Source organism: Ischnura elegans, unplaced genomic scaffold (assembly GCF_921293095.1).
Source record: "Ischnura elegans unplaced genomic scaffold, ioIscEleg1.1, whole genome shotgun sequence".
Classification (NCBI taxonomy): domain Eukaryota; kingdom Metazoa; phylum Arthropoda; class Insecta; order Odonata; family Coenagrionidae; genus Ischnura; species Ischnura elegans.
This window is the reverse complement of record NW_025791713.1, coordinates 53,739-69,820: the sequence shown is the minus strand read 5'-3', so window position 1 is coordinate 69,820 and position 16,082 is coordinate 53,739. Positions and strand designations below refer to the sequence as shown.

Genomic DNA, 16,082 nt, shown 5'->3' with positions numbered 1-16,082 from the left:
ACAAAAGGAAATATTGACGAAAGGAAATATTGACAAAAGGAAATATTGAAAAAAGGAAATATTGACAAAAGGAAATATTGACAAAAGGAAGAATAGAAAAGGAAATATTCAAAAAAGGAAATATTGAAAAAAGGAAATATTGACAAAAGGAAATATTGACAAGAGGAAATATTGACAAAAGGAAGAATAGAAAAGAGGAAATATTCAAAAAAGGAAGTATAGAAAACAGGAAATATTCAAAAAAGGAAATTTTGAAAAGAGGAAATATTAAAAAAAGAAAATATTAAAAAAAGGAAATATTGACAAAAGGAAATATTGAAAAAAGCAAATATTGAAAAAAGGAAATATTGACAAAAGGAAATATTGACAAAAGGAAATATTAACAAAAGGAAATATCGAAAAAAGGAAATTATGACAAAAGGAAATTTTGACAAAAGGAAGTATAGAAAAAAGGAAATATTCAAAAAAGGAAATATTGAAAAAACGAAATATTGAAAAAATGAAGTAAAGAAAAGAGGAAATATTGAAAGAAGGAAATGTTGAAAAAAGGAAATATTGACAAGAAAAAGTATAGAAAAGAGAAAATATTCAAAAAAGGGAAAATTGACAAAAGGAAGTAAAGAATAGAGAAAATATTCAAAAAAGGAAATAATGAAAAAAGGAAATTATGACAAAAGGAAATATTGAGAAAAGGAAATTTTGAAAAAAAAAATATTTACAAAAGGAAATATTGAAAAAAGGAAATATTGACAAAAGGAAATATTGACAAGAGGAAATATTGAAAAAAGAAAATATTTACAAAAGGAAATATTGACAAAAGGAAGTATAGAAAAGAGGAAATATTCAAAAAAGGAAATATTGAAAAGAGGAAATATTCAAAAAAGAAGATATTAAAAAAAAGAAATACTGACAAAAGGAAATATTGACAAAAGAAATATTGAGAAACGCAAATATTGAAAAAAGGAAATATTGAAAAAAGGAAATATTGACAAAAGGAAATATTAACAAAAGGAAATATTGAAAAAAGGAAATATTGACAAAAGGAAGTATAGAAAAAAGGAAATATTCAAAAAAGGAAATATTGAAAAAACGAAATATTGAAAAAAGGAAGTAAAGAAAAGAGGAAATATTGACAAAAGGAAATATTGAAAGAAGGAAATGTTGAAAAAAAGGAAATATTGACAAGAGAAAGTATAGAAAAGAGGAAATATTCAAAAAAGGAAATATTGACAAAAGGAAGTAAAGAAAAGAGTAAATATTCAAAAAAGGAAATATTGAAAAAAGGAAATATTGACAAAAGAAAATATTGAGAAAAGGAAATTTTGGAAAAAAAATATATTTTCAAAAGGAAATATTGAAAAAAGGGAATATTGACAAAAGGAAATATTGACAAAAGGAAATATTGAAAAAAGCAAATATTGACAAAAGGAAATATTGACGAAAGGAAGTAAAGGAAAGAGGAAATATTCAAAAAAGGAAATATTGAAAAAAGGAAATATTGACAAAAGGAAATATTGAATAAAGGAAGTATAGAAAAGAGGAAACATTGACAAAAGGAAGTATAGAAAAGAGGAAATATTCAAAAAAGGAAAAAATGACAGAAGGTAGTATAGAAAAGACGAAATATTCACAAAAGGAATAATTGAAAAAAGGAAATATTGACAAGAGGAAATATTGAGAAAAGGAAATATTGAAAAAAGGAAATATTGACAAAAGGGAATATTGAAAAAAGGAAATATTGAAAAAAGGAAAGATTGAAAAAATGAAATATTGACAAAAGGAAATATGGAAAAAAGAAAATATTGAAAAAAATAAATATTGAAAAAAGGAAATATTGAAAAAAGGAAATGTTGAAAAAACGAAGTATATAAAGAAGGAAATACTGAAAAAAGGAAATATTGAAAAACGGAAGTATAGAAAAAAGGAAATGTTGGCAAAAGGAAATATTGACAAAAGGAAATATTGACAAAAGGAAATATTGACAAAAGGAAATATTGAAAAAAGGAAATATTGACAATAGGAAAAATTGACAAAAGGAAGAATAGAAAAGAGGAAATATTCAAAAAAGGAAATATTGAAAAAAGGAATTATTGACAAAAGGAAATATTGACAAAAGGAAATATTGACAAAAGGAAATATTGACAAAAGGAAGAATAGAAAAGAGGAAATATTCAAAAAAGGAAATATTGAAAAAAGGAAATATTGACAAAAGGAAATATTGAATAAAGGAAGTATAGAAAAGAGGAAATTTTGACAAAGGGAAATATTGAAAAAAGAAAATATTGACAAAAGGAAGTATAGAAAAGAATAAATATTCAAAAAAGGAAATAATGACAAAAGGAAGTATAGAAAAGAGGAAATATTCAAAATAGGAATAATTGAAAAAAGGAAATATTGACAAATGGAAATATTGAGAAAAGGAAATATTGAAAAAAGGAAATATTGACAAAAGGAAATATTGACAAAAGGAAATATTGAAAAAAGGAAATATTGAAAAAAGGAAATATTGACAAATGGAAATATGGAAAAAAGAAAATATTGAAAAAAGGAAATATTGAAAAAAGGAAATATTGAAAAGAGGAAATATTAAAAAAAGGAAGTATTAAAAGAAGGAAATATTGAAAAAGGGAAGTATTGAAAAACGGAAGTAAAGAAAAAAGGAAATGTTGACAAAAGGAAATATTGACGAAAGGAAATATTGACAAAAGGAAATATTGAAAAAAGGAAATATTGACAAAAGGAAATATTGACAAAAGGAAGAATAGAAAAGGAAATATTCAAAAAAGGAAATATTGAAAAAAAGGAAATATTGACAAAAGGAAATATTGACAAGAGGAAATATTGACAAAAGGAAGAATAGAAAAGAGGAAATATTCAAAAAAGGAAGTATAGAAAACAGGAAATATTCAAAAAAAAGGAAATTTTGAAAAGAGGAAATATTAAAAAAAGAAAATATTAAAAAAAGGAAATATTGACAAAAGGAAATATTGAAAAAAGCAAATATTGAAAAAAGGAAATATTGACAAAAGGAAATATTGACAAAAGGAAATATTAACAAAAGGAAATATCGAAAAAAGGAAATTATGACAAAAGGAAATTTTGACAAAAGGAAGTATAGAAAAAAGGAAATATTCAAAAAAGGAAATATTGAAAAAACGAAATATTGAAAAAATGAAGTAAAGAAAAGAGGAAATATTGAAAGAAGGAAATGTTGAAAAAAGGAAATATTGACAAGAGAAAGTATAGAAAAGAGAAAATATTCAAAAAAGGGAAAATTGACAAAAGGAAGTAAAGAATAGAGAAAATATTCAAAAAAGGAAATAATGAAAAAAGGAAATTATGACAAAAGGAAATATTGAGAAAAGGAAATTTTGAAAAAAAAAATATTTACAAAAGGAAATATTGAAAAAAGGAATTATCGACAAAAGGAAATATTGACAAGAGGAAATATTGAAAAAAGAAAATATTTACAAAAGGAAATATTGACAAAAGGAAGTATAGAAAAGAGGAAATATTCAAAAAAGGAAATATTGAAAAGAGGAAATATTCAAAAAAGAAGATATTAAAAAAAAGAAATACTGACAAAAGGAAATATTGACAAAAGAAATATTGAGAAACGCAAATATTGAAAAAAGGAAATATTGACAAAAGGAAATATTGACAAAAGGAAATATTAACAAAAGGAATTATTGAAAAAAGGAAATATTGACAAAAGGAAGTATAGAAAAAAGGAAATATTCAAAAAAGGAAATATTGAAAAAACGAAATATTGAAAAAAGGAAGTAAAGAAAAGAGGAAATATTGACAAAAGGAAATATTGAAAGAAGGAAATGTTGAAAAAAAGGAAATATTGACAAGAGAAAGTATAGAAAAGAGGAAATATTCAAAAAAGGAAATATTGACAAAAGGAAGTAAAGAAAAGAGTAAATATTCAAAAAAGGAAATATTGAAAAAAGGAAATATTGACAAAAGAAAATATTGAGAAAAGGAAATTTTGGAAAAAAATATATTTTCAAAAGGAAATATTGAAAAAAGGGAATATTGACAAAAGGAAATATTGACAAAAGGAAATATTGAAAAAAGCAAATATTGACAAAAGGAAATATTGACGAAAGGAAGTAAAGGAAAGAGGAAATATTCAAAAAAGGAAATATTGAAAAAAGGAAATATTGACAAAAGGAAATATTGAATAAAGGAAGTATAGAAAAGAGGAAACATTGACAAAAGGAAGTATAGAAAAGAGGAAATATTCAAAAAAGGAAAAAATGACAGAAGGTAGTATAGAAAAGACGAAATATTCACAAAAGGAATAATTGAAAAAAGGAAATATTGACAAGAGGAAATATTGAGAAAAGGAAATATTGAAAAAAGGAAATATTGACAAAAGGGAATATTGAAAAAAGGAAATATTGAAAAAAGGAAAGATTGAAAAAATGAAATATTGACAAAAGGAAATATGGAAAAAAGAAAATATTGAAAAAAATAAATATTGAAAAAAGGAAATATTGAAAAAAGGAAATGTTGAAAAAACGAAGTATATAAAGAAGGAAATACTGAAAAAAGGAAATATTGAAAAACGGAAGTATAGAAAAAAGGAAATGTTGGCAAAAGGAAATATTGACAAAAGGAAATATTGACAAAAGGAAATATTGACAAAAGGAAATATTGAAAAAAGGAAATATTGACAATAGGAAAAATTGACAAAAGGAAGAATAGAAAAGAGGAAATATTCAAAAAAGGAAATATTGAAAAAAGGAATTATTGACAAAAGGAAATATTGACAAAAGGAAATATTGACAAAAGGAAGAATAGAAAAGAGGAAATATTCAAAAAAGGAAATATTGAAAAAAGGAAATATTGACAAAAGGAAATATTGAATAAAGGAAGTATAGAAAAGAGGAAATTTTGACAAAGGGAAATATTGAAAAAAGAAAATATTGACAAAAGGAAGTATAGAAAAGAATAAATATTCAAAAAAGGAAATAATGACAAAAGGAAGTATAGAAAAGAGGAAATATTCAAAATAGGAATAATTGAAAAAAGGAAATATTGACAAATGGAAATATTGAGAAAAGGAAATATTGAAAAAAGGAAATATTGACAAAAGGAAATATTGACAAAAGGAAATATTGAAAAAAGGAAATATTGAAAAAAGGAAATATTGACAAATGGAAATATGGAAAAAAGAAAATATTGAAAAAAAAAATATTGAAAAAAGGAAATATTGAAAAAAGGAAATATTAAAAAAAGGAAGTATTAAAAGAAGGAAATATTGAAAAAGGGAAGTATTGAAAAACGGAAGTAAAGAAAAAAGGAAATGTTGACAAAAGGAAATATTGACGAAAGGAAATATTGACAAAAGGAAATATTGAAAAAAGGAAATATTGACAAAAGGAAATATTGACAAAAGGAAGAATAGAAAAGGAAATATTCAAAAAAGGAAATATTGAAAAAAGGAAATATTGACAAAAGGAAATATTGACAAGAGGAAATATTGACAAAAGGAAGAATAGAAAAGAGGAAATATTCAAAAAAGGAAGTATAGAAAACAGGAAATATTCAAAAAAGGAAATTTTGAAAAGAGGAAATATTAAAAAAAGAAAATATTAAAAAAAGGAAATATTGACAAAAGGAAATATTGAAAAAAGCAAATATTGAAAAAAGGAAATATTGACAAAAGGAAATATTGACAAAAGGAAATATTAACAAAAGGAAATATCGAAAAAAGGAAATTATGACAAAAGGAAATTTTGACAAAAGGAAGTATAGAAAAGAGGAAATATTCAAAATAGGAATAATTGAAAAAAGGAAATATTGACAAATGGAAATATTGAGAAAAGGAAATATTGAAAAAAGGAAATATTGACAAAAGGAAATATTGACAAAAGGAAATATTGAAAAAAGGAAATATTGAAAAAAGGAAATATTGACAAATGGAAATATGGATAAAAGAAAATATTGAAAAAAGGAAATATTGAAAAAAGGAAATATTGAAAAAAGGAAATATTAAAAAAAGGAAGTATTAAAAGAAGGAAATATTGAAAAAGGGAAGTATTGAAAAACGGAAGTAAAGAAAAAAGGAAATGTTGACAAAAGGAAATATTGACGAAAGGAAATATTGACAAAAGGAAGTATTGAAAAAAGGAAATATTGACAAAAGGAAATATTGACAAAAGGAAGAATAGAAAAGGAAATATTCAAAAAAGGAAATATTGAAAAAAGGAAATATTGACAAAAGGAAATATTGACAAGAGGAAATATTGACAAAAGGAAGAATAGAAAAGAGGAAATATTCAAAAAAGGAAGTATAGAAAACAGGAAATATTCAAAAAAGGAAATTTTGAAAAGAGGAAATATTAAAAAAAGAAAATATTAAAAAAAGGAAATATTGACAAAAGGAAATATTGAAAAAAGCAAATATTGAAAAAAGGAAATATTGACAAAAGGAAATATTGACAAAAGGAAATATTAACAAAAGGAAATATCGAAAAAAGGAAATTATGACAAAAGGAAATTTTGACAAAAGGAAGTATAGAAAAAAGGAAATATTCAAAAAAGGAAATATTGAAAAAACGAAATATTGAAAAAATGAAGTAAAGAAAAGAGGAAATATTGAAAGAAGGAAATGTTGAAAAAAGGAAATATTGACAAGAGAAAGTATAGAAAAGAGAAAATATTCAAAAAAGGGAAAATTGACAAAAGGAAGTAAAGAATAGAGAAAATATTCAAAAAAGGAAATAATGAAAAAAGGAAATTATGACAAAAGGAAATATTGAGAAAAGGAAATTTTGAAAAAAAAAATATTTACAAAAGGAAATATTGAAAAAAGGAAATATTGACAAAAGCAAATATTGACAAGAGGAAATATTGAAAAAAGAAAATATTTACAAAAGGAAATATTGACAAAAGGAAGTATAGAAAAGAGGAAATATTCAAAAAAGGAAATATTGAAAAGAGGAAATATTCAAAAAAGAAGATATTAAAAAAAAGAAATATTGAAAAAAGGAAATATTGACAAAAGAAATATTGAGAAACGCAAATATTGAAAAAAGGAAATATTGACAAAAGGAAATATTGACAAAAGGAAATATTAACAAAAGGAAATATTGAAAAAAGGAAATATTGACAAAAGGAAGTATAGAAAAAAGGAAATATTCAAAAAAGGAAATATTGAAAAAACGAAATATTGAAAAAAGGAAGTAAAGAAAAGAGGAAATATTGACAAAAGGAAATATTGAAAGAAGGAAATGTTGAAAAAAAGGAAATATTGACAAGAGAAAGTATAGAAAAGAGGAAATATTCAAAAAAGGAAATATTGACAAAAGGAAGTAAAGAAAAGAGTAAATATTCAAAAAAGGAAATATTGAAAAAAGGAAATATTGACAAAAGAAAATATTGAGAAAAGGAAATTTTGGAAAAAAAATATATTTTCAAAAGGAAATATTGAAAAAAGGGAATATTAACAAAAGGAAATATTGACAAAAGGAAATATTGAAAAAAGCAAATATTGACAAAAGGAAATATTGACGAAAGGAAGTAAAGGAAAGAGGAAATATTCAAAAAAGGAAATATTGAAAAAAGGAAATATTGACAAAAGGAAATATTGAATAAAGGAAGTATAGAAAAGAGGAAACATTGACAAAAGGAAGTATAGAAAAGAGGAAATATTCAAAAAAGGAAAAAATGACAGAAGGTAGTATAGAAAAGACGAAATACTCGCCGCGCTGCGCGCGCTCGCTAGGGGGCTACGCCCCCTAGAACCCCCCCGCGGCCGGCGGCGCCGGCCGCTTCCCTGGACGGCTTCGCCATTCCCCGACTTCGTCGGGCGACGGCATGTCCCCCGGTGTGAACAATATCGCGTCATGCATCAATGGGTAAGTACTCCGAGGGGAAAGGCATCGACCAGGTGAGTTTGAAGCCCGTACCTCGTTCTGCAGTGCTCTAAAATATATGTTAGAAATTTTCTATCTGCGAGGGTTGCGTTCCCCTTGTCGATCGTTGAAATCGCCCCTGTGGCGAAGAAGCACCGTTTTCCTCCCCCGCCTATATCTCCTGGCGATCTCTCACTGCGATAATACTTTTCGGGAAAGATTTCGGAGATGGAAACTGGTGCATTGTGCACGTACGTTGACAATAAGGATAATGGTTGGGATTCACGTGATATATCCCGTTGTCCGGTTTGCATCGTAAGTTTTACCGCGGCAAAGAAGTACGAAGAAGAAATTTTCGCTCAAAGTAAGCAATCTTTTTCTCTTTCTATCGAGCGTACAGATGTTATCACCCACTGCATTTGCCAATCGGAAGCCAAATACGGTGAAGAAAGACATTGGAATCCACGAGAAATCGTTCGTGGAGAGGAACGCAAAGTCTGCCTTAAGTAATTTTATGCAGTGTTCACCTGCGAAATGAATACGGAATCGGAATTGGTTATGCTTGCGTCGTAAAGACGTAGCACTAATTGAAAAGTCCGTGAAATGGCTTTCGATTGTTGCCACCCCCTCGCCACGTTGAGGCTGCAGTTAGGATTTGAGAGGGGCATGCACTACAACTACTACTAAGTATTAGCTAAATGTACACAGACAGATGTCTCTGATATTGAATGACGCACACGTATTACTCGTAATAGAGAACGTAGAAATAAATACAAGGCGTCAGTGATCATGCAAATCAAGTTTAGGTACATATACATTCTCGTCGGTGTGGCAGGAGTAGCTGAGATCCTGTGACAGGAATTTCAAGCAATGCTGAGATAGAGAGAACATTAGTCGTATTTCGTAACTTAATTGCAACAATTTATGTACGGTAGTAAGACGGCTCCAAGTTGATAAATTGATACGCATGCAGATTGTGATTTACAAGGTTGTAAACAGTTGGAATGCGGTGATATGGTGTGGGAATGTTGAGTAGCATAACACTGAGAAATATTTAAATATAGGCATAACACGGTGAACATATATCACAAAAGATATCATAGCAGTTCCTTTAAAATGAAGTATATATTAAATGCAGAAAATGTGGTACAAGAAGGGAGAAAGAAACAACTATATTACAGTTCAATGTTAATGGAACTAATAATGGTTAATTTTTGTATATTTTCTCTTGTTCATGCGTACTTCTTAATGCTATATTTCCAAACTGAAAAGGTAACATGCATAGGTTGGATGGTCATAGTTTTTATGGGTTCATTTTTTTGCATTTTCTAATTTTCGGTAAGTTATTGTAAGTGTGCACCTATGACGGTGACATTGTAACGCAGCGTGTAGGTGAAGGGCTATAAGAAGTTAATTTTTAGGCCCATTTTCCATGAGTTATTTCCTCGCAAACGTCCCTGGTGACCTTGTCCCTACTCGAATAATCCGGAGACCGGCCTGTGGTTACGGCGCTTGGTCTTGGTGATGGTATATACCGATGACGATGGAAGGCAAGCCAGGTTCTTTTGCCACCCTTCTCCACTGAAATCACGGAAATGACGGAGTATGGAGATAATTTTTTGCATCCTCGTAAATTAAATGCAATCCAGCGACGATCTTGGAATCGGTGGAGAAATATTCTTCGTAGAAATGGACTGTGCGTGTAGTGGGGAAACCCTATGTGGCCTTCTCCCTACTCCTCGATCCCGGAGACCGGCCTGTAGAAACGGCACGGGTCTCCCTACGATATATACCGATGGCGATGGAAGGCCGGCGAGGGTCGTCACACTCACACCACTCCACTGTAGTCATACGAGATAGTAGGCGATGTAGGCACTCGTTTGCGTAATCGTTAGTGATATTTAATCCAGCGACGATATCGGATTCGGTGACTTCCCATTAAGCAGGCGATTGTATGTCTTTGCGGAAATGTACTCTCCACGCGGTGGAAACACCCAAGGTAGCCTTCTCCCTACTCTACAAATCCGGAGACCGGCCTGTAGACACGGCACCTAGTCTCCCTAATGGTATATACCGCTGACGATGCAAGGCACGCTTGGGGTCATCGCAAAGAGATGTGTGAAATCCATGAACAATTCCTCATAGTAAAAGCTCTGGGAAAACGACGTTTTTGGCGTAAGGTATCCCATCGATGAGTTTCTTCGGCGGAACGAGTACGATTATGTCTTCCGGCCTTCTCACGCGGCTCAATAACACGTAGAGTAGACCGTGAGTGAAACAGTCGGTTCTGAGGTCCACTCCGACGTACTCTATCGTCTGGCCCTGGCTCTTATGTCCTGTCATGGAGTATGCTAAGGCCAAGGGGAACTGGCGGCGGAGTATTTTAAGCGGAGAACCTTCGGTGAATGGGAATATGAAACTGATCCGGGGTATGCCGATGAGGTGTGTCTTCCCGGGAATTCGGACCGTGACGAGGCGGCGTGTAATAGCGGTCACGATGACTTTGGTCCCATTCACCAGTCCGTCTGCAATATTCAAATTCCTGATGATTAGGCATACCGATCCGACCTTGAGGCGCAAAACGTGGTCCGGAATGCCTTTTCCGGATGCCTTGTTCAACAGTTGGATGTCCACATCGAGTCCCTCGTCGTCTTCTTTGTAGACGCTGTCGGCGCTCCGCAGCTCATGCAGGCATCCTTCGTAAGAGTCGAGAACTAACTCATTTATTTCCTTGACGTTTACATTCAACGTGGAAAGAATCGCTCTCTTTGCGCAGAGCTCGGGTTGGCTCAGAACGCAGGGTGGAAAGACCTCGTCGATAAGTTGCCGCAGAGATGTCACAGCCCTTAGTCCTCGAAGTGGTATCAGCGTCTCTTGTAGCCGTCCCTCGCCGAAGGGGATGGAGTCGATGGTGCCGTTGCCAACCTGGAGGAGGAAGTCGGAGTAATCCTTGCAGTTACTCGTTCGTTGTGGCGTTGTCAAGGAAAATACCTTGAAGATCCTCCACATCGGTGACGACCGCAGGGAAACACGCGCTACATCTGCGGGGGTGCGCGCTTTTTCCACGACGGGTGGGATTTGCCTAAAGTCACCGGAACAGACGAATATCTTTCCTCCGAACGGCAAATCATTATCCATAAGATCCCTAAGTGACCTATCTATAATTTGAAACAAAAAGTGGTGAGCCATCGGTGCCTCGTCGAAGATAATGATTTTTGCTTCTCTCACGAGTTGAGCCCGCTGCGAACCGTTGCTCACGTTCCAATATCCAGTTCCGTCCCCTAAATCGAGGGGGAGGCGGAACATGCTGTGGGCCGTAGTCCCTCCTTCCATGTTGGACGCCGCGATCCCCGAGCTTGCAACTGCCAAAGCAACAAATCCGTGTCCGCGCGCGTACGCTAGAATGACGCTGATGAGTGCGGTTTTTCCATAGCCGCCCGGCCCGTCGAGGAACAATATTCTATCCCCTCTTTTTTCATCCTGGATGAGGGTTTTGACGTGGGAGAAAACACGTTTCTGGTCCTCGGAAAGCCTTGGCTCCCACTCCTCCACGAAAGACCTCAACTGTTCCCTGCCGTAACGAACCTGCTCTCTACTCAATTCGGTAGTGTCGTCGTCGACGTGCGGAAGCCCGTGATCGGTGAGACAAGAACCCTGACGCCTGAGGCTCCTATCGATAGCTAAAAGAGTTAATCGGTACGCTACCTCGGGGTTTTCGGGATGCCGGTCTAAATGATCCTCACTCAGGGCATCCTTAAATTTCTCCCAAAGGATGGCCGCTGGTGCGCCTACATTGCAGAGAAGAACGAAGAATGACCGCAATGCATTTGCAAGCATGAACGCCGAGGCCTCTTTCATGGCATCGCTGAATTCCTCCTCGTCCTCGATCAAGCCTAAAGTACGCGCGACTTCCTGAAACGTGCGGCAATGACCTACCCCGCGGGACAAAAGGTCGGCGTAACCACGGCAAGGAGTGGTCATGAGAAGGATCCTTAAGTAATACTGTTCGCCTCGGTTAGGTGAAATCCAAAGCAACCTACAGACTTTTTCCCCGCGCTGGCGAGCGGTAACGTAATGCACGCCGTCGGGGTGCTCGAAATAGACCTCAGTGCGCGGAGGACGGGAGTGGACTATGCACGTCTCGTAGAAACTCTGGTACGTCAAGTCGTCGAAAATGGGGTCTCGCGGACGGTCGAAGTAAATCATTAATTTGGAAGAGGCGGAAGACGCGATGTCTGTCAAATTACTTTCGCGAGGCCTGTATATGACTTGTTGTTTCCCTTCCAAGTGGACGGGAAGGCATTCCACGGTGGGCTCCAATTTAGAAATGGGGAACTCAAGCAGACGCCAGCAGGCGTCGCTGGCGCCGATCATGCGCTTTGTGGCATACTGCTCGACCTCGTTCTCTTGCAATCCTATCGGGGTCACGGTGACGTTTTGCAGTGAGCCACCCTTCATGAGGTATTTAAACAAATATTTAACTACGCGGCGAGTGGATGCAAGTTCTAAATTTATGTGTGCCTCGTACTTCAACATCAGCGCGGCGTTGTACGGGACCACCCATCCGTCGTGCACTGTAATTTCCCTGCGTCGCGTGGTGATAATCCCCTGATTAGAATAATTGCGCCTATACTGAACGAAACCTCTTTCGTCCACGTGGGTTGTTTCGCAAGAGGGTTTGGGATAGAATTTACCGCAACAACCTTTCGCGTCATCCCAACATGGAAAGTCGGTGCGGTAGTCGGTACCGCATGGGCCGTGGATCATGTGTTGCAAAACTAACTTTCTAAGTCGTCCACCGGCCTCGTCTTCGGATGGAATGTCTGCGCGAATTACCTCGTCGATTTCTGCCGCTTGTACCGGTTCCCCTCCGTGTACCTTGAAAACTATGTGCGCGTGAGGCAAACCCCGCATTTGCATTTCGATGACGTAGACGAAGTAGGCGGGGCGCCCAAAAAATGCTCCACTACGCAAGTCTCTTATCAATTCCCCGAGCTTTATGCTAAATATCCTGCAGGCTGTGGAAGGATCACTGCGCTTGCTTCCGTGGGGGCACGCCTTTCTATTTTCCTCCCAGTGAGCGCTATAGGTAAACGTGAGAAAGTAAGTCGGCGCTCCCAACCGCGATACTAGAGCCATGGCGTTCTCGTAGTGGACCTTCATGTACCGGGGTCCTCCGGTGAACGTGCTCGGAAGGTATACTTTCCCCGGACGCACGCCACCTTCTCCTTGAACTGTTTCGTCACCCTCGATATCTCGTCGAACCTGTCCTTGTTCCTGCCTTCCTACGTCTATGAGTTCGTCGAGAGGTGCGATCCGCGTGGCGGTTGCGGAGGAGGATCGCATCTGAGAATAGCGGATGAAACGTAGGCGCTCTTCTTCGTACCGGGCGAACATTTCTACTTGCCACGCCTGCGACAAACGCCCCAAGTGGGAAAATCGGCATTCTGACAGCAGTAGGCATCTTGCGTAGTTGAACTGCGTGAGTTTTCTTCCTTGGTTATCCTTCATTCCCACGTGCCAACCCAAATTACCGTGGGGGTAGAGCAACGGATATTGGAACGGCTCCATAAGAGGACTCAATAGGTCTATTGAGGACGGTCTTCGGTCACTCCTCTTCCATATTGTCAATTTTCTAGGATCGTATGCTGCGTCCTCCGTGCTCATGGCGGCGTGCACCTCGATACCAGTTTGTCTATCTCCAAGTCTCGGACCGTGAGTGGATCTACTCGTCACTTCGAAAGTGAGGTGCGCGTCGATTGATGGCTCCGCACTCAGGCGACGGAATTCCTCGATGAACGGATTCACACTTGTGATGTAACACTCAATGTCTTCAATGACGTCCGTGCTGAGCGTTCTTCCCAGCGCTATGTTTCTTCGTTCTTCGCCGTCGTCTATGTAAAGGCGGCAGCGGTTCACGAACTGAGTGTTACCTCCTCTCGTGGTGAACCTTTGTCCTCGAGCTTCCAGAGCGTGCACATGATGGTACATCCTACCTTCTATCTTGAAGAAAGACAGCCCACTTGGGTGCCTGTACCCACCACTGACCTCTAGCGCGCAGAAGGCGAACAGGTCGTTGTACGCTCGCGATCTACCCAAGAATGTTCTATTCGAATAAAACGGTGCGTCTAGGGAAGGCAGCCGCTGCACATTAAACGATCCCTCCCCGCAGCACCACTTTCTACGTTCTTTCTCCTCGTCGAAAAGCCTAGCGCCACAGTGAGAGCATCGATGCACGCCCTCTTCCCAAAGAGACACCCTCTTCAACTTGAAAGGCGCGACGTCGTCCAGTGCCGCTGTATTCCAATAGGCCATGGGGCCATTGCTAACTATCTTTTTTCCGAGAGCAGCGGGAATGTGCCTCATGGTCTGTAAATCCGGATTACGCAACCTGTACCTCACCGACGTCTGCCGCGATGACTCTGGATTGATCTCCTGCAATCGACTGATAGCACTCGTGTGAACCCTCGGATGCGTAGTGGCGTACTTCCTTACGGCTTCCTTGTTAACCTCCGGGTGCTCGGCGACGTACCTTCTCACGGCTTCCCTGTTAACCTCCGGGTGCTCGGCGACGTACCTTCTCACGGCTTCCCTGTGAACCTCCGGGTGCTCGGCGACGTACCTTCTCACGGCTTCCCTGTTAACCTCCGGGTGCTCGGCGACGTACCTTCTCACGGCTTCCCTGTTAACCTCCGGGTGATCGGCGGCGTACCTCCTCACGGCTCCCCTATTCACTTCTGGATTGTCTTGGCTGTAGCGACGAACTGAGCGCAGGTTAACGTCTGGTCTCTTTGTTGCATATTTTTTTTTTGCGGCCGCTAACTGCTCGTCTCTCGTGGTATCCAGTACCTTCGGTCTTCCGCGTTTGACCTTCTTGGGACGACCCATTCTTTTTCCGGTCATGGGAGGAGCAGTGAGTGGGTTATCTAACCTAAATAATAAGACAACAGGTTTCATGTGAAGCAGTTTGGGATCCTGAGTGACGCTGCTCCGTGAACGAATACCTGTAATTTCCGTAGCGCCGATCGTCCTTTGGCTACATGCTGCAGAAGAAGAAACGTCCGCTGGGCGTGTGAAAATGAGCCGTGTAATGGTGTATTGGTTATCATCAGGGCTGTAGTTGTTGAATGAAAGAAGCATAGAGGCCAGAGATGCGTACGTTTCGCATTTAAACAAGCTGGCCCTACCGTCGACACAGGTTCGGTAGTCGTAGTCCACAGCGTGAGAGTCGAATAAGTAAATGTTGCCACATCGGCGCCAAAAGGTAACTGAACGGAGACGACCGGTGAAAAGGAATGCAATGTCATTTTGGGTTTGTGATAGGAGGTTCTCAAGGACATGTGATAGTGACATGACATATCCCTCGACATCTGAGACATTGAGTGGATATATGCCGTAGTGCACGTCTGATGCGTCCATGTTGACTACGTTTCCCATAACTTCTAAGGACCCGGGTAATTCTTCCGGGTAAAGGTAACGTTCTATGCCCTTTTTAGAATCATCACGCAAAGTTCTATATATCCTGTTTCCGCAGAAAAGGAGTGAATTTATTACGTCCGTATTGAATTTTCCGTCGATGAAGCCCCAAACTGCCGCGCAGGAGGAGTTCACTACACATTGTGAACCTGCACTCCAACCGAAAAGGTCGTAGTTGCCCTGATGGAAAGACCCCGCAGCAACGCAGGAGAACCCCCTAGTGCGCGTATGCATCGCGGAAGGCGGAAAAGTATCAGAGGCAGAATGTGTTAATACTTACTTATTGGAAGAGACAAGGAAATGTAGGGAATGTCGAACACCAGGTGAGGGAGTCCTCGGTGTAACCTGCAAATGAGAATTGCAATGTCAGAATGGAAGAAGTGTTGAAGTGCTGCATACGAAGTGAGTTCGTTAAAAGTATTGCAAAAATCCGATCGGCGGTAGGTAATCACGGCAATATTTAATATCGTAAGAATGATGTAATGTATTTTAGTGGGCATAGGTGAAGTGTAATTATTAGCTGGAATAAACTTTAATACAAGAACATGGAAAAGAAATAGGAACATATGAAGTGCATGCATGAAGACCTTGTGGCGTATGTCGATGGAAGTAGGTAATGAAGCATGTTATCTTTTGTGAATGCTGTTGACGGATGTAATTATGTAAATGTGACAGTTTTAACAGAAAACTTTTGTACACGACGAAGGTAAGTGAGTGTGACGACATTGATACGTC

The 16,082-nt window shown here is 36.9% G+C and overlaps 1 protein-coding gene across 1 annotated transcript; it reads right to left on the bottom strand.

Annotated features, from left to right (window-relative positions):
• Positions 1-10,430: 10,430 nt before the first annotated feature.
• LOC124173563 lies at positions 10,431-15,290 on the bottom strand (the record flags this gene model as incomplete). The annotated part of the gene is made up of 1 exon (XM_046552993.1): positions 10,431-15,290. A coding segment is annotated over exon 1 (4,860 nt), but the record flags the coding sequence as incomplete, so codon positions are not given.
• Between the last annotated feature and the right edge of the window lie 792 nt (positions 15,291-16,082).